This window comes from Oncorhynchus gorbuscha, linkage group LG09, assembly GCF_021184085.1.
Source record: "Oncorhynchus gorbuscha isolate QuinsamMale2020 ecotype Even-year linkage group LG09, OgorEven_v1.0, whole genome shotgun sequence".
NCBI classification, from domain to species: domain Eukaryota; kingdom Metazoa; phylum Chordata; class Actinopteri; order Salmoniformes; family Salmonidae; genus Oncorhynchus; species Oncorhynchus gorbuscha.
Window position 1 is genome coordinate 82,820,986 of NC_060181.1, and position 25,248 is coordinate 82,846,233.

The 25,248-nt window shown below is 44.2% G+C and overlaps 1 protein-coding gene across 6 annotated transcripts in view; it reads left to right on the forward strand.

Moving 5' to 3' along the window:
• Nucleotides 1–459: 459 nt before the first annotated feature.
• The window catches only part of LOC124044175 (target of Nesh-SH3-like), a 59,302-nt gene continuing 34,513 nt past the window's right edge, over nt 460–25,248 (forward strand). For 4 of the 6 annotated variants that reach the window (XR_006840444.1, XM_046363685.1, XM_046363687.1 and 1 more), the window contains exons 1-9: nt 460–787; nt 8,765–8,944; nt 9,495–9,563; nt 9,696–9,828; nt 10,666–10,844; nt 12,921–12,970; nt 17,486–17,528; nt 19,458–19,523; nt 19,750–19,827. Coding sequence is in view for 5 of the 6 variants with exons in the window: in XM_046363685.1 (XP_046219641.1) it covers nt 700–787; nt 8,765–8,944; nt 9,495–9,563; nt 9,696–9,828; nt 10,666–10,844; nt 12,921–12,970; nt 17,486–17,528; nt 19,458–19,523; nt 19,750–19,827 (886 nt within the window). In the remaining variant the exon portion in view is untranslated. The remainder of the gene's footprint in view (nt 788–8,764; nt 8,945–9,494; nt 9,564–9,695; nt 9,829–10,665; nt 10,845–12,920; nt 12,971–17,485; nt 17,529–19,457; nt 19,524–19,749; nt 19,828–25,248) is intronic. The other 2 variants (XM_046363688.1, XM_046363690.1) reach the window with 1 other exon arrangement.

Sequence of the window (25,248 nt, forward strand, 5' to 3'; positions counted from 1 at the left end):
GATCCCAGAGCACAGCATAGAGCCCCAGAGCAACCAGCCCCCCAGCCCCAGACAGAGCCTGTCCAGTGTGCTGCACTAGTCCTGAGACCCACCAGCTCAGGGAAGTAGTCCAGCCACCAGAGACAGTTCTCAGAATCACACAGACCTAGGAGAATGACTTTTCTGCTCTAGTTCTACTGTTCAAGTTCAACTGTTCTAGTCGTATACCAGGCTCAGCCTGTGAGCTAGTCCGGAGCTGGTTGATATTTACACTGAAATTCTCCAGTACTGTAGTCCAGTGGCTCACCTTAGTCCTCCTCTTAGTCCTCCTCTTAGTCCTCCTCTTAGTCCTCCTCTTACTCCTCCTCTTACTCCTCCTCTTAGTCCTCCTCTTAGTCCTCCTCTTACTCCTCTTAGTCCTCCTCTTAGTCCTCCTCTTACTCCTCCTCTTAGTCCTCCTCCTCCTCTTACTCCTCCTCTTACTCCTCCTCTTACTCCTCCTCTTACTCCTCCTCTTAGTCCTCCTCTTAGTCCTCCTCTTAGTCCTCCTCTTACTCCTCCTCTTACTCCTCATCTTACTCCTCCTCTAAGTCCTCCTCTTAGTCCTGAACTGAGATCCTTTAGTGGAGTACCTGAGCAGATCTACACCAGTCACGTGTATCTAGTGAGACCCACCAGCCAGTCCTTTTTACCTGAGACCTCTGCAGATCAGCTACAACCATGCAGCTTTCACACACCTTCCTCCTCTACCTCCTCTTCATCGTTGGGATGACGCTGGCCAGCTCGTCCACGGCTCGGAGAAGCAGAGGTAGGTGACATCTGCATCACCATGATGAACCCTTACAGTTGACTTCTGACCAATTGCTTGGCTTGCACTAAACTGAAGCATGCAGATACAAAACAATGGAAATGACAGGACTTTAACTGGTGAAATAGAGCGCACAGCCTGCAGTTATCCAATGTTTACTTATCACGGGTTGACTGTACATCAAATAGCATGAATATATGCTTTTTTTATTGGAATTCTGTCTTGCCTATCACGACACAGTTAGCCTCAGATGATGTAAATGAAATGAAACGCATGTATACATGCAGGTGAATGAAATGTGGACACCCCATACTATAATCACATTACATTTTATGATGCTGACCGCTCAGTTTCTTGTAGAATTGTTGGACCAAACTGGAGACTGGTGTTTTATCATCATCAGATAGGGCTAAATATCAACCTACAACTTGTATGGATCCTGTAGTGATTATGGGTTCATATAATATTGCTAGACATCATTTTTATATCCTTTATTTAACTAGGCAAGTCAGTTAAGAACAAATTATTATTTACAATGACTGCCTTGGAACAGCGTGTTAACTGCCTTGTTCAGGGGCAGAACGACAGATTTTTACCACATCAGCCCGGGGATTCAATCCAGCAACCTTTCAGTTACTGGCCCAACGCTCTAACTACTAGGCTACCTGCCGCCCCATTACTGCAGTGTTGAATCTAAATCTGGAATAGGACTGTTATTGTAATGCTTACGCTGAGACTGTCCACTGAGACCATGCTCCAAAACAGTCTGTGTACTTCACACTACGTGGTTGTGGCCTATGTACACTATGATTAATGCTATGCAATTGTTGTTATAAACTGGGTGGTTTGAGCTGATTGGCTGACTGCCATGGTAATAACAGATCGTATACCATGGGTATGACAAAACATTTATTTTTTACTGCTCTAATTATGTTGGTAACCAGTTTATAATAGCAATAAGGCACCTCAGGGGTTTGTGATATATGACCAATATACCACGACTAAGGGCTGTATCCAGGCACTCCGCGTTGTGTCGTGCTTCAGAATAGCCCTTACCTGTGGTATATTGGCTATATACCACACCCCCTTGGGCCTTATTGCTTAATCATACTGTATGTTGGATGGTATGTGATGTGGTTGTTAATGTATCATATGTTATTGCATTTGACCGTTATCACATGGCAGCCGAAACGTGCTGTGCTGCATATGTTGCCGTGACAACCACAGGTGGCCTTTGCCCTGTCCCATATTGCCTGAAAAGCTAGTGGTTCTGTAAATGTGTGCCTAGACACATGCACTCAATTGAGAGATAAAGTTTGTCCTATAGGTACACAGTAGAATACAGTACTCTGTGTCTTCTGTAGGCCTACTGTACATCATGTTGAAAATCCATGGACTGTCTTTAGTTGACCGAGAGCAAGGTGTTCCAAGGTGTTCACTATTCACAACTGGCCGTGTCCAAAATTGTGCTTGTGCTGGATTTTTTAAGAGTCACGTGAGTTTGTCCTATTTCCCTGAAACAAGGTGGGTAGGCGAGGGTAAGAGAGGTTAACTCCTATTAATAGTGTCCAGTCTTTACAAATGAAAGTGTTTCCAGGTTGCAGGTCAGTGTTGTGGCAGTTTGGTCCTTTGTGCAATGTGCCATGTTGTTGATGCACTATATAACTCTTTGTGTATGTTAGGTGTATTAAATACTGATGAAGACAGCATGGCTGTTGAAACGATTGTATTCAATTCTTGCATCAGATCTCCTACAGTGTGCGACTCTCCTTTAATTTTTCAGTTGTATGTGCTCTTACAGCCTGAGGGATGGAGGGATGGATAAGAGACCTAGAAAGATAGAGAGATTGATGAGAGATAGCTAGACAGATAGAGGGATGGATGAGAAAGGGTTGGACAGATGGAGGGATTGATGAGAGAGGGCTAGACAGATGGAGGGTTGGCTGAGAGATAGCTAGACAGATGGAGGGATTGATGAGAGAGGGCTAGACAGATGGAGGGATTGATGAGAGAGGGCTAGACAGATGGAGGGATTGATGAGAAAGGGCTGGACAGATGGAGGGATTGATGAGAGAGGGCTAGACAGATGGAGGGATTGATGAGAGAGGGCTAGACAGATGGAGGGATTGATGAGAGAGGGCTAGACAGATGGAGGGATTGATGAGAGAGGGCTGGACAGATGGAGGGATTGATGAGAGAGGGCTGGACAGATGGAGGGATTGATGAGAAAGGGCTGGACAGATGGAGGGATTGATGAGAGAGGGCTGGACAGATGGAGGGATTGATGAGAGAGGGCTGGACAGATGGAGGGATTGATGAGAGAGGGCTGGACAGATGGAGGGATTGATGAGAGAGGGCTGGACAGATGGAGGTATTGATGAGAGAGGGCTGGACAGATGGAGGTATTGATGAGAGAGGGCTGGACAGATGGAGGGATTGATGAGAGAGGGCTGGACAGATGGAGGGATTGATGAGAGAGGGCTAGACAGATGGAGGGATGGCTGAGGGATAGCTAGACAGATGGAGAGAGGGCTGGATAGATGGAGGGATTGATGAGAGAGTGCAAGACAGATGGAGGGATTGATTAGAGAGCGCTAGACAGATGGGGGGATGGCTGAGAGATAGCTAGACAGATGGAGGGATGATTGGAGAGCAATGGAGGGAGACGAAGGAAGGGAGAGTTGGGAAAAGAGAAAAATATTTTTGCCACCGCAGAAAACAGCTGTAGTTGAGCCAGATGTGGGATATATAGTATGACATCAGATCAGATGTGGGAGATATAGTATGAGATCAGATGTGGGAGATATAGTATGAGATCAGGCAGACCAGTGCAGAAAGCTCTCCTCCCTGAGAACCTGGAGCATGGCTGGTGTGTGAGGTAAAGCTCTCCTCCCTGTGAACCTGGAGCATGGCTGGGCTGTGAGGTAAAGCTCTCCTCCCTGTGAACCTGGAGCATGGCTGGGCTGTGAGGTAAAGCTCTCCTTCCTGTGAACCAGGAGCATGGCTGGGCTGTGAGGTAAAGCTCTCCTCCCTGTGAACCTGGAGCATGGCTGGGCTGTGAGGTAAAGCTCTCCTCCCTGTGAACCTGGAGCATGGCTGGGCTGTGAGGTAAAGCTCTCCTCCCTGAGAACCTAGAGCATGGCTGGGCTGGCCCATTGTCAAGGGTGTGGTGCAGTGGTGTAAAGCCCCCTAAAGCTTATCAAGCCCCACACCCTCCCCTGTCCCCCATTGGAGTTATGTGATACTGTAGGTGAGGCCTCTCTCTTTTTGTTCTGATGCGGAACCATTCTTCCCCAGCTCTTCACCTTCTCATTCCCAGGATGGAAACCTGAGAGCCAAACACCAGCAGAGCTACATTTTTTATATATTTTTTATTTAACCTTTATTTAACCAGGAAGGGCTCATTGAGATTTCAAATCTCTTTTTCAAGAGATTAAAAACATTAACAGGTCAGGGAATCAGTATCAAGTACCAATCGGGACAAGTTCTTCCCGTTTAAAAGTATTTTGTAAGGTGTTCCAAGACGATGGTGCAGAGTACATAAAAGCCCTTTTACCAAATTCAGGTCGGACATTTGGAACAGTTTGCAGGATAAAGTCCAGCGAACGAAGAGAATACCCACCACATTTCTGAACAATAAAAATGGCCAAATTAAAAGGTAGTAAACCAAAAATGGACTTGTAAATATAAATAAAGCTTTTGTAAGAGACGAGGCACAACAGTAAATAACAGTATCATCAGCATAAAAATGAAGTTTCGCATTTTGGACATTTTTGTCTAAATCATTTATATAAATTGTGAATAAGAGAGGACCAAGTACAGAGCCTTGGGGCACACCATTAAAGACAGAAAATTTAACAGACATAGGCTCATCAAATTGAGTGCACTGAGTTCTATCAGACAGATAGTTAGCAAACCATGCAACTGCATGCTCTGAAAGACCTACACTCGACAATCTCTGCCTTAGTATAGCATGCTCAACTGTATCAAAAGCCTTAGAGAGATCAATAAAAAGTGAAACACAGTGCTGTTTTTTGTCAAGTGCTTTAGTGATAATCATTTAAAACCTTCATGGCTGCTGTAATTGTGCTATGCTTCTTCCTGAAGCCTCATTGGTACATTGATAAAATAGAGTTAGTAAATAAAAACTCACAACGGTTTCAAGTATTTTCACCACGGGTGACAGCTTTGAGATTGGCCTGTAATTATTTAAAAGAGTTGGATCTCGCCTTTTAAAAGTGGTCGGACAAATGCTGATTTCCAGATCTTTGGAATTTCATTACATTCCAGGGTTAGATTGAACAGAGATGTAAGTGGTTCAGCTATGAAATCAGCTGCCAGATTTAAAAAGCAGGGATCCAAAGATCAGGACCTGCAGGCTTTCTCTGATCTAAGGATTTCAGGGCTTTATGTACCACCTGCACTGAGAATGGCAAAAAGCTAAAAGGTTGACCAGCTCTCACTGGTTCATCCACACAGGGTTGTACAGAGACAGAGGACACTGAATCAAACAGCCTACCAGATGATACAAAGTGCTCATTGAAACAATTCAGCATTTCAGTTTTGTCATATACAGCAACAGAGTCCTTCAAAACACATGACGGTAATTCATTAACATTACTGTTACCAGACATAGACTTAATAGCCTTCCAAAACTTTCTAGGGTCATTCAGGTTATCAGTGGTAACAGACATAAAATATTCAGACTTGGCCTACATAAAATCAACTACAGCCACAGAGCCCCACAGTCTTCAACTAGACTAAAGTTAAAAAGCCCCACAGTCTTGAACTAGACTAGAGCCACATAGCCCCACAGTATTCAATTAGACTAGAGCCACAGAGTGCCACAATCTTGAACTAGACTTGAGCCACATAGCCCTACAGTATTCAACTAGATTAGAGCCACACAGCCCCTAAAACACAAAACCTGCCCAGTAGTGTGTGAATGTGTGTGTTTTATGTATTGTATGTGCATACAGTGGGATCATAGTAGTCAATGTCCCTTCAAACAGAGGAAGGAGAAGAACAAGTATAGAAGGATATGAGGGAGGAGGAATCCAAAGACTAAGAATACAAAACAAGCTGCCAAGAGGACCTAGTTTGGCAAGATTAGAATCAACAACATGACAATGATTCCAAAGCCCACCCCACCCCACACACACACACACACACACACACACACACACACACACACACACACACACACACACACACACACACACACACACACACACACACACACACACACACACACACACACACACACACACACACACACACACACACACACACACACACTGAATTTGCGAGAGCACTGAGCTCAACCACTGACAGAACTAATGACCTCCTCCCTCCCCCAGAGGACCATCCATCACCAGTGATGAGCCGGGATGGCCGTTGTGAAGCCCAGTCGCCTCCAGTCAATGTTTCCGTCTTCAGTCTAAGGGAGACTCTCCAGCCATAGAGGAATACAGTGGGATCAGAGTGGGAGGGTTTATTGTGTCTTGTCAAGTGTGCTGATGGATTGATGGATTATCTGGTCCATTTTTGTGGTGATTCACTATCAGTATGAGGTGGAGGTTTCAGCTCTTGATCAAGAAAGGATTGTATTTTAGGATTGTGTCGTTTCTCTGATATTTGTTGAAGCGTGCGAGTGGAGGAAGTTGCTGTAGTAAACCCCATGATAACATGGCGACAGGCTCTCCTCCATAAAAACAAAACATCGAACTGATCTTCCCTCTTAGTAACCACTTGGATGGATACTGCAGCTATGTGGGACATTTGCATTGGTTATCACCTTCTAATAACATTCAGATGACATTTATGAAGGAATGTATGATTTACTGATCTATTGCATAATTAAATAAGTGTGCTTAGCTGAGACCTGGAACAGAGGATGAAGCACACTGCACACACTGTGTCCCTGTCACAACATGTGGACTACATTTTCTCAGAAGAGCCAATTAGCTTTCTCAATGTTTTTATCTAAACATTTCACATGACGTTTCTCTCATACCTGTGTAGTAACATATATGGTAACACAATTATTTCGTAATATATTGTTGCTATAGGTGTGAGCTTTTCACCTGGTGCAAATGCTTAGTAATTGTGGCCCTAGATGGTCAAAGGCCATGAGGTCCACGAGGTCCAACAAGGTCAAAGAGTCAATTGGTACATTCAACTGAAGTATTTATTCGTTACATATAACAGGGTGCTGGTAAGGTCAGGTCCATGATTACAGATGGCTATCTACAGGTCTGCTGCCCTCAGTACAAGCCTAGGTGTTTGTGTGAGTGTGCGTGTGTTTGTTATGAAGATGAATATGGTCCGTGGTAACAGTGACAAAGCTTTGGTCAGTTTGAACATTCTGTTACGTTGGAGATGTTGGAACTTAATTCGTCATTCTTAATCCTCACTGCCTGTATCCAAGACGATAACAAAATCCTCTTCCTCATCTGTGTTGTTGTTGGCTAATATTCCTTTCTAGTCTCCTCTGCTCTTGTGGCTTGGCTGTGAACAGCTTTCATTTGAATTCAGGCTGTAACACAACAATTGTGGAATAAGTCAAAAGGTATGAAAACATTCTGAAGGCTCTGTAGATTATTTGAGTAAAATGACGGACCATTTCTAAACATCCAGTCATTTCAACCTGGAAATACAGATAAGAATAACAGCCCCTGGTGAAGAACGGCCAAACTGTTGGCGTTTGGACCAGGTTCTTAGGTGACTGAGACTATGTTTGCTTGTTTTGGAGTTGGAGAAACGCAGCATGAAGTTTCCAAATGTTTCATACACTGGAAACCCCCCTCCTTGGAGCCAAAGCAAAAGCCAATCCCTCATTGTTTGATCTGAAATTTTGAGGAGAAAAAAAAATACAAATGCAGTTTTGATAGAAAACACACAGTTGGCAAAGCTTAAGGTTATTTATCAAAAGCATGGTTTCCCCTCATTTCTGGACGACCTCTTCACCTCTGGCGGCTGCTGGCAGTGTGTGCATATTTATTTTTTCAAAAGCATGTTCCACAATTTCAACTTAATTAACTATTTAGTTTGCCCTTAAATATATCACTGCAGTTTGCAAAATGCACATGTTGTATAATTAAGTAAAATACGTGACCGACGAGCTCGATTCAGTCTTACAATGCCTTCAGAAAGTATCCTGACCCCTTGACTTTTTCCACATGTTGTAACGTTACAGCCTTACTCTAAAATGGATTAAATAAAACAATATCCTCAGCAATCTACACACAATACCTACACATACTGAGCAGCTCATGTTATAGACAGAGAAATAATTACCTACACATACTGAGCAGCTCATGTTATAGACAGAGAAATAATTACCTACACATACTGAGCAGCTCATGTTATAGACAGAGAAATAATTACCTACACATAGTGAGCAGCTCATGTTATAGACAGAGAAATAATTACCTACACATACTGAGCAGCTCATGTTATAGACAGAGAAATAATTACCTACACATAGTGAGCAGCTCATGTTATAGACAGAGAAATAATTACCTACACATACTGAGCATCTCATGTTATAGACAGAGAAATAATTACCTACACATACTGAGCAGCTCATGTTATAGACAGAGAAATAATTACCTACACATACTGAGCATCTCATGTTATAGACAGAGAAATAATTACCTACACATACTGAGCAGCTCATGTTATAGACAGAGAAATAATTACATTTACATTACATTTAAGTCATTTAGCAGACGCTCTTATCCAGAGCGACTTACAAATTGGATTACCTACACATAGTGAGCAGTGAGCAGCTCATGTTATAGACAGAGAAATAATTACCTACACATACTGAGCAGCTCATGTTATAGACAGAGAAATAATTACCTACAAGTTCTTATTTACAATGACGGCCTACCCCCGGAGGAGGGGGGGGGGGGCATGTGTGTGTGTGTGTGCGCACCATGCTAAATACTGCATGCTCTCCTCTGCCCCCAGTGAGACGTCAGAACATGAAGGTGAGGATCAACGCTACAGGCGACACCATCGTGATGAAGTTTGTACGTCTGAATGCTGACACCAAGCTGGAGGGCTACATCCTGGGCTACGGCAGCAGCATGTTCTCTAAACAGTTCATCCAACTCCCAGAGAACGGACTGCCCTACGAGACCGAGATCGGTGAGGCGTTTGTGTGTGTGTGTTTAGTATGTAATGTATGATTACATGATTATGCCCCATGAACTGTGGTAGATTGCTCTGGCACACATGTTTTATCTTCATGGTTTGATTCTATGCATCACTGACAAAGGACACATCTGTGCAGACTCACTTGACTCATCCAACATCCGTACAACACACATACTTGGACACATGCAGATACACACACACACACACACACACACACACACACACACACACACACACACACACACACACACACACACACACACACACACACACACACACACACACACACACACACACACACACACACACAACACACACACACACACACACACACACACACACACACACACACACACACACACACACACACACACACACACACACACACACACACACACACACACACACACACACACACACACACACACACACACACACACACACACACACACAAAAAAAACACACACACACACACAAAAAACACACACACACACACACCTTTCTTCTGCTAGCAGTGCTAAACCCTGAATCTCTCTTACAGATGCCGAGCCCAAGTACCTGATTGCTGTCCAGCCCGTCCCAGTTAACAATGTGAAGAAACCGTGCACAGGTACTGCACGTGCACCAACTCTGTGTTACCAGTAATCATTTGATAGATTACATTGACTCTTTTCTTATTTATACCCATTGCTTTGAATTTGATGAGGTTGACCTTTGAACTCTGAGCCCTGTGACTCCCCAGGCAAGGTGAACCTGGAGAAGCCACTGCACCTGGTGATTGGGTCCGTGACCCCCACCTCGGTACTGCTGTCCTGGGGGACCTTCCTCAAGATGCCCTACGAGGGGGACATCATGAACGACTGCCTGGAGGACGGGTTAGTTAAAGTACACCAACACACACGTAAGGACGCACAAACATGCACGCTCAGCAGAGACAGCCAGTGAGGGGGTTACGGGTACACAGCTCATGTCCCAGCTCGTCTACAAAGGTTCATGTTTTTCCTGTTCCAGTGCTGGTTTGTCATGCTGCTCTCTGTCCATAGAGACACAGGGCAGTAAGGGTACTCAGATGGGCCAAAAAGCACACAGTGGATCCCACCACACTACACAGCTTGAGAAAGACGTATTTCACTCACCTGACATTGACAGCATGTCATACACAACAGACAGCATTAAAATGTTGGTATAACTGCAACACATTGTTCCACCAGGGAGGCAGTGGGGCGAGGGCACAGGTGTTTAGTAGTGGTGGAGTGATCCTTATCCTACACATCAACCAACTGTACCTCTCTAAACTTCCCCTCTTCTCTCCACTGAGCTTTGGAAAAACCCATTGGAAAGCTTGACCTCAACCTGCTCTGCTCACAGCAAACTCTAAAGTTCCTACTAGCTTTCTAAACACTTGAATGTCGCACACGACCACGGCCTGCACAACACATCTCAACCAGGAAACTAGAACTTACAGCTCTGCATTCACAGCTGTCACTGTCACAAAATGGTGAACAGACAGCTGTCACAGCTAAATAACAAGCCGTTGTGTTACAAATGAGTCCCTAGAAACTATGTCATCCTGCTGTAGTATCCATGTTACTACACAATGTCTGACATTTCTATTCCATTCTATGTTTGTTGTCATAGTCACTAAACATATAATCCTACTGATGACAATGTGTGATAATGAACAATGTTGTGTTCTATCTGTGTTGGCCCAGGCACTACACGGTGCGTTACCGTGAGAGGAACAGGAAGTGGACTCAACAGACCTGCCACTCCAGCGACATGGTCATCGATAACCTGAAGCCCAACACGGCCTACGAGTTTGGTGTCCGACCCAACAACGAAGACCGCAGTGGAGTGTGGAGCAAGCCAGTTATCCACAACACCAACATGGGTAGGTCACCTAAACACTTCGTCTCTTTCCTTCCATGGTGCATCGCTCAAATCATTCCCCCTTCAAACACGTCCACAAATGGATGCAGCACTGAGTCTGTCAGTATCTTACACATATCACCTGTTTTTTTATACAGTTGAAGTTGGAAGTTTACATACACCTCAGCCAAATACATTTCAACTCAGTTTTTCACAATTCCTGACATTTAATCCTGGTAAACAAATTCCCTGTCTTAGACAGGAAGAATGTGAAATGTGAAAAGTCAGAATAATAGTAGAGAGAATGATTTATTTCAGCTTTTATTTCTTTCATCTCATTCCCAGTGGGTCAGAAGTTTACATACACTCAATTAGTATTTGGTAGCATTGCCTTTAAATTGTTGAACTTGGGTCAAACGTTTTGGGGAGACTTCCACAATCTTCCTACAATAAGTTGGGTGAATTTTGGCCCATTCCTCCTGACAGAGCTGGTGTAACTGAGTCAGGTTTGTAGACCTCCTGACAGAGCTGGTGTAACTGAGGCAGGTTTGTAGACCTCCTGACAGAGCTGGTGTAACTGAGGCAGGTTTGTAGACCTCCTGACAGAGCTGGTGTAACTGAGTCAGGTTTGTAGACCTCCTGACAGAGCTGGTGTAACTGAGGCAGGTTTGTAGACCTCCTGACAGAGCTGGTGTAACTGAGTCAGGTTTGTAGACCTCCTGACAGAGCTGGTGTAACTGAGGCAGGTTTGTTGTTCTCCTTGTTCTGCCCACACATTTTCTACGGGATTGAGGTCAGGGCCTTGTGATGGCCACTCCAATACCTTGACTTTGTTGTCCTTAAGCCATTTTTCCACAACCTTGGAAGTACGCTTGAGGTCATTGTCCAGTTGGAAAACCCATTTGCGACCGAGCTTTAACTTCCTGACTGATGTCTTGAGATGTTGCTTCAATACATCCACATAATCTTCCTTCCACATGATGCCATCCATTTTGTGAAGTGCACTAGTCCCTCCTGCAGCAAAGTACCCCCACAACATGATGCTGTCCCCCCCCTTCCCCCCGTGCTTCACGGTTGGGATGGTGTTCTTTGGATTACAAGCCTTTCCCTTTTTCCTCCAAACATAACGATGGTCATTATGGCCAAACAGTTCTATTTTCATTTCATCAGACCAGAGGACATTTCTCCAAAAAGTAAGATCTCTATCCCCATGTGCAGTTGCAAACCGTAATCTGGCTTTTTATGGCGGTTTTGTAGCAGTGGCTTCTTCCTTGATGAGCGGCCTTTCAGGTTATGTCAATATAGGACTCGTTTTACTGTGGATATAGATACTTTCGTACCTGTTTCCTCCAGCATCTTCACAAGGTCTTTTGCTGTTGTTCCAGGATTGATTTGCACTTTTTGCACCAAAGTACGTTCATCTCTAGGAGACAGAATGCATCTCCATCCTGAGTGGTATTGCGGCTGGGTGGTCCCATGGTGTTTATACTTGTGTACTATTGTTTGTACAGATGAACGTGGTACCTTCAGGCGTTTGGAAATTGCTCCCAATGATGAACCCGACTTGTGGAGGTCTACAATTTTTTTTCTGAGGTCTTGGCTGATTTCTTTTGATTTTCCCATGATGTCAAACAAAGAGGCACTGAGTTTGAAGGTAAGCCTTGAAATACATCCAAAAGTACACCACCAATTGACTCAAATGATGTCAATTAGCCTATCAGAAACTTCTAAATCCATGACATCATTTTCTGAAATTTTCCAAGCTGTTTAAAGGCACAGTCAACTTAGTGTATGTAAACTTCTGACCCACATGGAATTGTGATACAGTGAATTATAAGTGAAATTATAGATTGTCTGTAAACAATTTTTGGAAAAATGACTTGTGTCATGCACAAAGTAGATGTCCTAACCGACTTGCCAAAACTATAGTTTGTTAACAAGAAATGTGTGGAGTGGTTGAAAAACAAGCTTTAATGACTCCAACCTAAGTGTATGTAAACTTCCGACTTCAACTGTATATATTCCTTATGGTCCAGTACTAGTAACGTGTTATTAGTTCCAGATGTTTATTCTTCTTGTGTTGTGGTTGTGTTTTCAGAGAAGGCCATGCAGAAACCTTTCAGACCAAGGACCCCTCTGACGCCTGTGGTACGTCCTGCACTTATTACTCCTGCTAAAGAATGTGCACTGAGTCTGTGGTGAGTGTTCTGTACAACGTTGGTGATTTAGCTTTGTAAGTCTGTAGTGTACTCTAGTCTGTAGTGTACTCTAGTCTGTAATGTACTCTTGTCTGTAGTGTACTCTAGTCTGTAGTGTACTCTAGTGTGTAGTGTACTCTAGTCTGTAATGTACTCTAGTCTGTAGTGTGCTCTAGTCTGTAGTGTGCTCTAGTCTGTAGTGTACTCTAGTCTGTAGTGTGCTCTAGTCTGTAGTGTGCTCTAGTCTGTAGTGTACTCTAGTCTGTAGTGTACTCTAGTCTGTAATGTACTCTAGTCTGTAGTGTGCTCTAGTCTGTAGTGTGCTCTAGTCTGTAGTGTACTCTAGTCTGTAGTATACTCTAGTCTGTAGTGTACTCTAGTCTGTAGTGTACTCTAGTCTGTAGTGTATGTACTCTAGTCTGTAGTGTACTCTAGTCTGTAGTGTGCTCTAGTCTGTAGTGTACTCTAGTCTGTAGTGTACTCTAGTCTGTAGTGTACTCTAGTCTGTAGTATGCTCTAGTCTGTAGTGTACTCTAGTCTGTAGTGTACTCTAGTCTGTAGTGTACTGTTGTCTGTAGTGTGCTCTAGTCTGTAGTGTACTCTAGTCTGAAGTGTATGTACTCTAGTCTGTAGTGTGCTCTAGTCTGTAGTGTACTCTAGTCTGTAGTATACTCTAGTCTGTAGTGTATGTACTCTAGTCTGTAGTGTGCTCTAGTCTGTAGTGTGCTCTAGTCTGTAGTGTACTCTAGTCTGTAGTGTGCTCTAGTCTGTAGTGTACTCTAGTCTGTAGTGTACTCTAGTCTGTAGTGTACTCTAGTCTGTAGTATGCTCTAGTCTGTAGTGTACTCTAGTCTGTAGTGTACTCTAGTCTGTAGTGTATGTACTCTAGTCTGTAGTGTACTCTAGTCTGTAGTGTACTCTAGTCTGTAATGTACTCTAGTCTGTAGTGTACTCTAGTCTGTAGTGTATGTACTCTAGTCTGTAGTGTACTCTAGTCTGTAGTGTACTCTAGTCTGTAGTGTACTCTAGTCTGTAGTGTATGTACTCTAGTCTGTAGTGTACTCTAGTCTATAGTGTGCTCTAGTCTGTAGTGTGCTCTAGTCTGTAGTGTACTCTAGTCTGTAGTGTACTCTAGTCTGTAGTGTGCTCTAGTCTGTAGTGTACTCTAGTCTGTAATGTACTCTAGTCTGTAGTGTACTCTAGTCTGTAGTGTACTCTAGTCTGTAGTGTACTCTAGTCTGTAATGTACTCTAGTCTGTAGTGTACTCTAGTCTGTAGTGTACTCTAGTCTGTAGTGTGCTCTAGTCTGTAGTGTACTCTAGTCTGTAATGTACTCTAGTCTGTAGTGTACTCTAGTCTGTAGTGTGCTCTAGTCTGTAGTGTACTCTAGTCTGTAGTGTACTCTAGTCTGTAGTGTATGTACTCTAGTCTGTAGTGTACTCTAGTCTGTAGTGTGCTCTAGTCTGTAGTGTACTCTAGTCTGTAATGTACTCTAGTCTGTAGTGTGCTCTAGTCTGTAGTGTACTCTAGTCTGTAGTCTACTCTAGTCTGTAGTGTACTCTTGTCTGTAGTGTGCTCTAGTCTGTAGTGTACTCTAGTCTGAAGTGTATGTACTCTAGTCTGTAGTGTGCTCTAGTCTGTAGTGTACTCTCGTCTGTAGTGTACTCTAGTCTGTAGTGTGCTCTAGTCTGTAGTGTACTCTAGTCTGTAGTCTACTCTAGTCTGTAGTGTGCTCTAGTCTGTAGTGTACTCTCGTCTGTAGTGTACTCTAGTCTGTAGTGTACTCTAGTCTGTAGTGTATGTACTCTAGTCTGTAGTGTACTCTCGTCTGTAGTGTATGTACTCTAGTCTGTAGTGTATGTACTCTAGTCTGTAGTGTACTCTAGTCTATAGTGTGCTCTAGTCTGTAGTGTGCTCTAGTCTGTAGTGTACTCTAGTCTGTAGTGTACTCTCGTCTGTAGTGTATGTACTCTAGTCTGTAGTGTATGTACTCTAGTCTGTAGTGTACTCTAGTCTATAGTGTGCTCTAGTCTGTAGTGTGCTCTAGTCTGTAGTGTACTCTAGTCTGTAGTGTACTCTAGTCTGTAGTGTGCTCTAGTCTGTAGTGTACTCTAGTCTGTAGTGTACTCTAGTCTGTAGTGTGCTCTAGTCTGTAGTGTACTCTAGTCTGTAGTGTACTCTAGTCTGTAGTGTATGTACTCTAGTCTGTAGTGTACTCTAGTCTGTCCACAGTGTAATATAAGGGATGCCTGGAGCTTTCTTTCCATCCTGCTCCTTAGTGGAAATAGCAAAACAAGTAGCTAGCCATAGCTGGCCAAGACCATTAGAGAAGACCATAGCCAGCTAGCATATGTATTATTGAAGAGACCAGATGAGAGCAGAGAAGAGGAGATGAGAGGAGTGGTGAGTAGAGTAGAGTAGAGTAGAGTAGAGTAGAGTAGAGTAGAGTAGAGTAGAGTAGAGTAGAGTAGAGTAGAGGAGAGGAGAGTAGAGTAGAGTAGAGTAGAGTAGAGTAGAGTAGAGTAGAGTAGAGTAGAGTAGAGTAGAGTAGAGTAGAGTAGAGGAGAGGAGAGGAGAGGAGAGGAGAGGAGAGGAGAGGAGAGGAGAGGAGAGGAGAGGAGAGGAGAGGAGAGGAGAGGAGAGGAGAGGAGAGGAGAGGAGAGGATCAAACCAGAGATGGAGGAAAACAAGTTTGGAAAGATGTGGATGGGAGAAGAGAGTAGAGAAGAGAAAAGAGAAGTGTTGGCCTTGAGTTTCTGGCCGTGCTCGGTGACTGGACTGTGTTCCTCTGTTGTTTCACTTGTCCCCGGCCCCACTCTTATGCAGCTGCACATCTGACCAGCATTAGCCTCAACGCTGGCACTTCATGAGGGAAAGTTGGAATAACCAGCTTCCCACCGGAGAGATTACAGATAAGACAGAGTGAAGAGGGCAAGGGACCATGTAACAGAAAGAGAGAGTGAAGATACAGGGATAGAGAATATGAGAGGGACATACACACCACACAGAGCCCCAGGACAGCAACACAATTAGACCCAACCAAATCATGAGAAAGCAAAAATATAATTACTTGACACATTGGAAAGAATTAACAAAAAAACTGAGCAAACTAGAATGCTATTTGGCCCTAAACAGAGGAGAGTACACAGTGGCAGAATACCTGACCACTGTGACTGACCCAAACTTAAGGAAAGCTTTGACTATGTACAGACTCAGTGAGCATAGCCTTGCTATTGAGAAAGGCTGCCATAGGCAGACCTGGCTCTCAAGAAAAGACAGGCTATGTGTATACTGCCCACAAAATGAGGTGGAAACTGAGCTGCACTTCCTAACCTCCTGCCAAATGTATGACCATATTAGAGACACACATTTCCCTCAGATTACACAGATCCACAAAGAATTTGAAAACAAACCCGATTTTGATCAACTCCCATATCTACTGGGTGAAATACCATAGTGTGCCATCACAGCAGCAAGATTATTATTAACCCCCATCGATTATTATTTTCCCTTTTGTACTTTAACCATTTGTACACAGTTACTACACTGTATATATACATAATATGACATTTGTAATGTCCTTATTCTTTTGGAACTTCTGTGAGTGTAATGTTTACTGTTCATTTTTTATAGTTTTTTTTTTTTTTTTTTTTTTTCACCTCACTTGCTTTGGCAATGTTAACATGTTTCCCATGACATTAAAGCCCCTTGAATTGAATTGAAAATTGACAGACATGGACTGGATTGAGTAAAGTAAATAGGTGAAGTAGGTAGCTGTTAGAGGAATTCAATTCCTATATGTTCATTAACCTATTCAATTATAACAAAGCAAAACACTTTGTCCGTTTCTAAGAGTTTGTAATGTTCTTATTTGCATAAAATAGACAAAGATCAGTCTCAATATTAATCAATAGCGTTTATTCCCGAGAGCTCTGGTCATAATACCATGTGCATTGGTTTATATACCTCACATTTTGTCATAAGTGTCCCTCTTCCTCTCAGACACAATGGCAAAATAGTTCACAAGCCTTCTCACATTGTCTGCCACCTGTTAAACAATCTACTACAAGGTCTCTCCCCTCCCTGGGTAGGGACAGAATGTCCTGTAAGGAACACAGTATTCCAGCCGGTCTGACGACAGCTCCACTAGTTTCTAACAAGGAACAGAAAGTCCTTGTTCTAATTCTTGACTAAAACTACACACCTTATATTCAGTAGAATGATTATAATAAGATTCATACATTCATACAGTAACAGAGTAGTATTCTGTTTAGTTATAATTCTAAGCTAAATGTATACATAATTTAGACCTTCTTCATAAAAATCCCATAACAGTAGTTCTTCATCATATCATTGTTGTGTCACGTCCAATCACCATAGGCTACAGTATCATGGAGATCTCGCTGTCTCCACCCCTTCCCTCTCTCCCTGCCACATCTCTCTCTTTCTTTCCCTCTCCTAACAGAAAACAGACAACATGCCACTGTCCTTCTTCCCTCCTCGTCACGGTAAGCCAACAGACAGACATACACACAGACACCGACACACGCATGCACATACTGTACACATGCGCTCCTGGTTTGGTCAAACCCTGGTTTTACACTGCGGCTAAGACTTAACAGAACATGATGATTTATCACCATCCCTTCCAAAACGTCTGTTCCACTACTCCTCACGGAACCCTGTTCTGAGGAGCCAGCTCTGGAGGAATTTAAACAGAACATCTGAATTAGGACTCTGCAGACAGAACCTCATCATCATTAAGTCAATGTTATAGTCTCCTAATATTCCTTCTGATAACCACAGGGTTTATTACAGGTGACCAGAGAAGATGGCAGCCACTGTGTACATGTCTACTGTACACACATGTCGCCTATGATGGCTATGACAATGTGATCAGCAAGATACATGCTTGTTTGGGCTGTCAATTATTTTTTTATAATCTTTGTGAAATAGGCCTACTGTGTTTTAACCCAGGCCATACAACCTGTGCTGTAATACACTGAAACCATACATACTGCACTGTAATACACTGAACCCATACATACTGCACTGTAATACACTGAGCCCATACAACCTGCACTGTAATACACTGAAACCATACATACTGCACTGTAATACACTGAGCCCATACAACCTGCACTGTAATACACTGAGCCCATACAACCTGCACTGTATTACACTGAGCTCATACAACCTGCACTGTAATACACTGAACCCATACATACTGCACTGTAATACACTGAGCCCATACAACCTGCACTGTATTACACTGAGCCCATACAACCTGCACTGTAATACACTGAGCCCATACAACCTGCACTGTAATACACTGAGCCCATACAACCTGCACTGTATTACACTGAGCCCATACAACCTGCACTGTAATACACTGAGCCCATACAACCTGCACTGTATTACACTGAGCTCATACAACCTGCACTGTAATACACTGAGCCCATACAACCTGCACTGTATTACACTGAGCCTATACAACCTGCACTGTAATACACTGAGCCCATACAACCTGCACTGTATTACACTGAGCTCATACAACCTGCACTGTAATACACTGAGCCCATACATACTACACTGTAATACACTGAGCCCATACAACATGCACTGTAATACACTGAGCTCATACAACCTGCACTGTAATACACTGAGCCCATACAACCTGCACTGTAATACACTGAGCCCATACAACCTGCACTGTAATACACTGAGCCCATACAACCTGCACTGTATTACACTGAGCCCATACAACCTGCACTGTAATACACTGAGCCCATACAACCTGCACTGTAATACACTGAGCCCATACAACCTGCACTGTATTACACTGAGCTCATACAACCTGCACTGTAATACACTGAACCCATACATACTGCACTGTAATACACTGAGCCCATACAACCTGCACTGTAATACACTGAGCCCATACAACCTGCACTGTATTACACTGTGCCCATACAACCTGCACTGTATTACACTGAGCTCATACAACCTGCACTGTAATACACTGAACCCATACATACTGCACTGTAATACACTGTGCCCATACAACCTGCACTGTATTACACTGAGCCCATACATACTGCACTGTAATACACTGAACCCATACATACTGCACTGTAATACACTGAACCCATACATACTTCACTATATTACACTGAGCACATACATACTGCACTGTATTACACTGAGCCCATACATACTGCGTTATAATACACTGCACCCATATAACCTGCACTGTAATACACTGAACCCATACATGCTGCACTGTAATACACTGAACCCATACATGCTGCACTGTAATACAATGAACATAGCCAATACATTGGGAATGTAATTGCTACTCACAGCAGCCACACTGGGAAACTCCAGGCTGGCAAAGTGACGATAGCTGTTGATGTTTGTCCCCTCTTTCTGTTTAGCTGTCCATAACAGGAGCCAGGGCAGAACCCTCTTCAGGACCCCTATGGCTCCAAGGACCACCTTCGGTAATGAGCCATGCAACTGTGTCCTATGATCTTTCCTTCTTGACCTTATTCCATCTTGACCTTATTCTTCTTGACCTTGTAGTCTTTTTCAATCTTACACTTTTCATTTCTCTTTCTTTTCCTCAGGAAAGCGTTGACACCATTTCACAATGTATATCCTGTAGTAGGACATCACATTTCACTCCACAGATTTTGTGTTGTTCTTAAAGTGTGTTATGTTCCTCAGCCCCAACCTCGACCAATAGACAGCACGTCCTGTCCACTCCAAGACCCACAATGCCTCTGGGGCAGAACGAGCCAACCGGTAAACAAACAGACACTTTACTCCCTAACGAGACAGGACGGCTTAACTGTCAGTCAGCTTGGCTGCAGCCAGTGAAAGGCTGGGTGGGTGCTATTTCAGAGGGATCTTCTTTTATGATTGGCTGCATGAGTATGATTGGCATGCCCTAAGTACAGAAGTAGAGAGCCCCTCATCCGGATCTTAAGAGAAGATGGCTGAAAGTTCTAATACTGCCTCAGAAAATTGGTCCCCATGGAGGCGGAGGTAGGTTGCCACGGCAGCATGGCCTAGCCTAGTGGTTGGTTAGTCCAGGTGAGAACGACTCTTGAACTTTTGAGCATATTGCATAAGCGCTGCTTGTCCACTCAATATGTTTTTCATCAGTCACGTCCCACAAACAATCAATCGTTTTTCTCTCTCTTCCTCAATCTTTGTCTCATTTTGTTGCTGTCTGTCCAAACATCCATCAGCATCTTGTACCATATGTAACCCACATTCATTAATCTGTTGATTTCAATACTTTTAAAACATTATACACACAACTGTTCATTTAGAATCATTATTTTAAACCATGCTGCTTTGCTTTCAGCCAGTGTTGAAGGTGTTCTGTCAAGTCTGCATGATAAATGCGCATATTACAGTCCAGGAGGTGCTCAGACCAGTCTGCATGATAAAGTAGTATATTACAGTCTAGAAGGTGCTCAGACCAGTCTGCATGATAAAGTAGTATATTACAGTCTAGAAGCTGTTCAGTCCAGTCTGCATGGTAAAGTAGTATATTACAGTCTAGAAGGTGCTCAGACCAGTCTGCATGATAAATGTGCATATTACAGTCTAGGAGGAGTTCAGTCCAGTCTGCATGATAATGTAGAATATTACAGTCTAGAAGCTGTTCAGTCCAGTCTGCATGATACACAGTAGGAGCAAGTTACAGTCTAGAAGCTGTTCAGTCCAGTCTGCATGATAAAGTAGCATATTACAGTCTAGAAGGTGCTCAGACCAGTCTGCATGATAAATGTGCATATTACAGTCTAGGAGGAGTTCAGTCCAGTCTGCATGATAATGTAGAATATTACAGTCTAGAAGCTATTCAGTCCAGTCTGCATGATACACAGTAGGAGCAAGTTACAGTCTCGAAGCTGTTCAGTCCAGTCTGCATGATAAAGTAGCATATTACAGTCTAGAAGGTGTTCAGACCAGTCTGCATGGTAAAGTAGTATATTACAGTCTAGAAGCTGTTCAGTCCAGTCTGCATGATAAAGTAGCATATTACAGTCTAGAAGGTGTTCAGACCAGTCTGCATGGTAAAGTAGTATATTACAGTCTAGAAGCTGTTCAGTCCAGTCTGCATGATACACAGTAGGAGCAAGTTACAGTCTAGAAGCTGTTCAGTCCAGTCTGCATGATAAAGTAGCATATTACAGTCTAGAAGGTGTTCAGACCAGTCTGCATGGTAAAGTAGTATATTACAGTCTAGAAGCTGTTCAGTCCAGTCTGCATGATACACAGTAGGAGCAAGTTACAGTCTAGAAGCTGTTCAGTCCAGTCTGCATGATAAAGTAGCATATTACAGTCTAGAAGCTGTTCAGTCCAGTCTGCATGGTAAAGTAGTATATTACAGTCTAGAAGGTGCTCAGTCCAGTCTGCATGGTAAAGTAGTATATTACAGTCTAGAAGGTGCTCAGTCCAGTCTGCATGGTAATGTAGCATATTACAGTCTAGAAGGTGTTCAGACCAGTCTGCATGATAAAGTAGTATATTACAGTCTAGAAGGTGCTCAGACCAGTCTGCATGATAAAGTAATGTATTACAGTCTAGATCAGAGGTGGGCAAACTTTTTGACTCGCGGGCCACAATGGGTTCTAAAATTTGACAGAGGGGCCGGGCCAGGAGCATTTGGAGGGAGTGTTTGGGCCGGATATACTAAAGCATTAAATGTAGTGTGTGCAAACCTCATAGCACAGTAAGAACACTACAACCCAATTTATTAACTGTCTTTCAAATGTGAAAAATAGCCCTTATCAGTTAATAAATTTGTCTCAAGGAATATGCAAGATATGGCATTTACATACTATTTCGCAGATACTGGGAGGAGAAAATGTAAATAGATTAAAATAACATACGCACTGTGATTTATCAAGATTCAACCTCTGAGCAGTAGCCGCCCGTTCTTGTGTTGACTGCTTGCTAGCATAGTTTGCATGCTTTGTGGCAAAGTGACGGCTGATATTGTACTCTTTGAAAACCGCAACAGCTTCTTGGCATATCAGACATACAGCCGTTGATCGGACTTCAGTGAAGAAGTATTTTGTTGTCCACTCCTTATTAAACACTCGGCATTCGCTGTCCACTTTCCTTCTCTTTGGTCCGCTCATTTTCACAGAAGGGCTTAATGGTGACGTGAAACGAAGTGAAAATTAAAGTGAAATAAAGAGAAATACGCGCCACTCCAACAACGGTCAATGTGTTTTGAGTGCGCCATCTATTGGGGAAACGTGGGCATTGCAGGGAAAGGGGAAAAAAGGAGGTTTTTACTATAATTTGGACAAGTTCGGCGGGCCGGATTAAAAAGCCTAACGGGCCGTATGTGGCCTGGTCTAGATGATGTTCAGACGGGCATATTACAGTCTAGTTTGCCCATGTCTGGTCTAGATGATGTTCAGACCAGTCTGCATGATAATGTAGCATATTACAGTCTAGAAGCTGTTCAGTCCAGTCTGCATGATACACAGTAGGAGCAAGTTACAGTCTAGAAGGTGTTCAGTCCAGTCTGCATGATAATGTAGCATATTACAGTCTAGGAGGTGTTCAGACCAGTCTGCATGATAATGTAGCATATTACAGTCTAGGAGGTGTTCAGACCAGTCTGCATGATAATGTGTCATGCTACAAAATGACTCCACTTTCTTCCCACAGAAGCAGAGCCTCACAGATCTATCATAAAATGTCCTTGTTTCTCATAGTGTACTCTTTTTATTTGTATATTTTAAATATTTTTTTTAATGTAACCTTTAATTTAACTAGTCAAGTCACCTAAGAATTCATTCTTATTTACAATGACGGCCTACCCCGGCCAAGTCCTGACCCGGACGATGCTGGGCCAACTGTGCACCGCCCTATGGGACTCCCAATCACGGCCGGTTGTGAAACAGCCTGGAATGATACATACAGTATCTGACTGATTGTCCCTTCTATCCTTTCTTTATTCACATCATTCTATCATTTCTGTTATCCCTCTTGAACAAGTGTTAGCAAAGCATCCGAAAAAGGACACTATACTCTCAACATCATCCCTGAAGTACTTTTGTATATATTTTAGACAGCAGTTATGAAAATAGCACTTAAGAGCCAAAAGTTGTCCCAGAAAATGGCCTACTACGTCACATATGTGCAGATATGTGCACCATGTCATTGCTCTCTCTATTGCAGTGTTCATATGCTAGTCGGAACTAGGGAACACTGACATTTCTCACTTGCTGATTTGTTGAACGTGGTACATGTATAACTACAACCAGTTAGCATGTCGAAAATGTAAGAGTTACCTCTTTCCTTTTAGCACTTGAAATCGGCATCTCTCTCTCTCTCTCTCTCTCTCTCTCTCTCTCTCTCTCTCTCTCTCTCTCTCTCTCTCTCTCATTACGTTTATTGCATAACTACACCACAACCTGCCCTCAAAAGCCCCTTCTACCTGGCCTTAACTGTGGTAGCATCAATATTACAATAGCGTATTGAGAAGTGACACAAAAACCCTGGAATGTCATGTTATCGAGTCCTCTACAACATTCCAACTCCTCTCTCTCTCTCTCTCTCTCTCTCTCTCTCTCTCTCTCTCTCTCTCTCTCTCTCTCTCTCTCTCTCTCTCTCTCTCTCTCTCTCACTCACTCACTCTCTCTCCATCTCACTTTCTTTCTCTATACCCTCTTTTCTCTCCCTCTTGGAGTCTAAGTAAAGTACCTGATTGGCTTAAACAATCAATTAGAGATGGTCATTAAAATCCTAACACTAGGCCATTTAAATATTTATTTTTTCCACTGTCAAAGACCTGTCCTTGGTGTGCTGTCTGTTCAATAAAACATATTTCTATGGCCTCAATGTTCTACTCTCATCTCTCACCCACTCCAGGACGAGCAGACCAGATCAAATCTACCTCCTCTCTCTCCATGGACATCTTCTGTGCCTCCCCAACCGTCCCCGGTGCTTCCTCCACCGTCCCCCGTGCCTCCCCAACCGTCCCCCGTGCCTCCCCCACCATCCCCCGTGCCTCCCCCACCATCCCCCGTGCCTCCTCCACCATCCCCCGTGCCTCCCCCACCATCCCCCGTGCCTCCCCAACTGTCCCCAGTGCTTCCTCCACCGTCCCCCTTGCCTCCCCCACCCTCCCCTTACCCTCCCCCACCCTCTCCTTACCCTCCCCCACCCTCCCCTTACCCTCCCCCACCCTCTCCTTACCCTCCCCCACCCTCCCCTTACCCTCCCCCACCCTGCCTCCCCTCAGCTTCTGCCCTCCCCCACCCTTCCCCTGGCCTCTCCCACAGCCCCTGCGCATAACCCCCATCGTAACACCAGACCCCAACAGGCCAGTCCCCAAGAAGCCAGACCCAAGCCTGAGCCTCAGGCCCAGCCCCAACAGACCCGACCCCAACAGGCCAGACCCCAACAAGCCAGACCCCAGCCTGAGCCTCAGGCCCAGCCCCAACAGGTCAGACCCCAACAGGTCAGACCCCAAAAGGCCAGACCCCAGCCCGAGACTCAGGCCCAGACTGAGGCCCAGCCTCAGGCCCAGCCCCAACAGGCCAGACCCCAACAGGTCCAGCCTCAGGCCAAGCCTCAGGCCCAACCTCAGGCCCAACCTCAGGCCCAGCCCCAACAGGCCAGACCCCAACAGGCCAGACCCCAACAGGCCAGACCCCAACAGGTCAGACCCCAACAGGTCAGACCCCAACAGGCCAGACCCCAGCCTGAGACGCAGGCCCAGCCTCAGGCCCAGCCCCAACAGGCCAAACCTCAACAGGTCCAGCCTCAGGCCAAGCCTCAGGCCCAACCTCAGGCCCAACCTCAGGCCCAGCCCCAACAGGCCAGACCCCAACAGGCCAGACCCCAACAGGCCAGACCCCAACCAGAGCCTCAGGCCCAGCCCCAACAGCCTGCTAAGGTCACCCAGAACCTACAGACCCCCACGGGTAAAGACCCTGCTCTCTCCACTCACCTCGGCCATAACAGAGAAATAGAAACATTTATAATGGATCATTGAGTCCAAACGTCTAATCCTCTGATAAAAAATAAAGTTCTCTCTCACACAGCTCCCAGCCAATATCAGGTGGGACAACCTCTACCAAGACCCGCCCTCGCCACTGAGAGGGCAAATAGTAACACCCGGGGTAACGATGACACCATTTTGTCCTATCACCATCTCTGTTGTCATCCAACCTCATGAACCCAAAG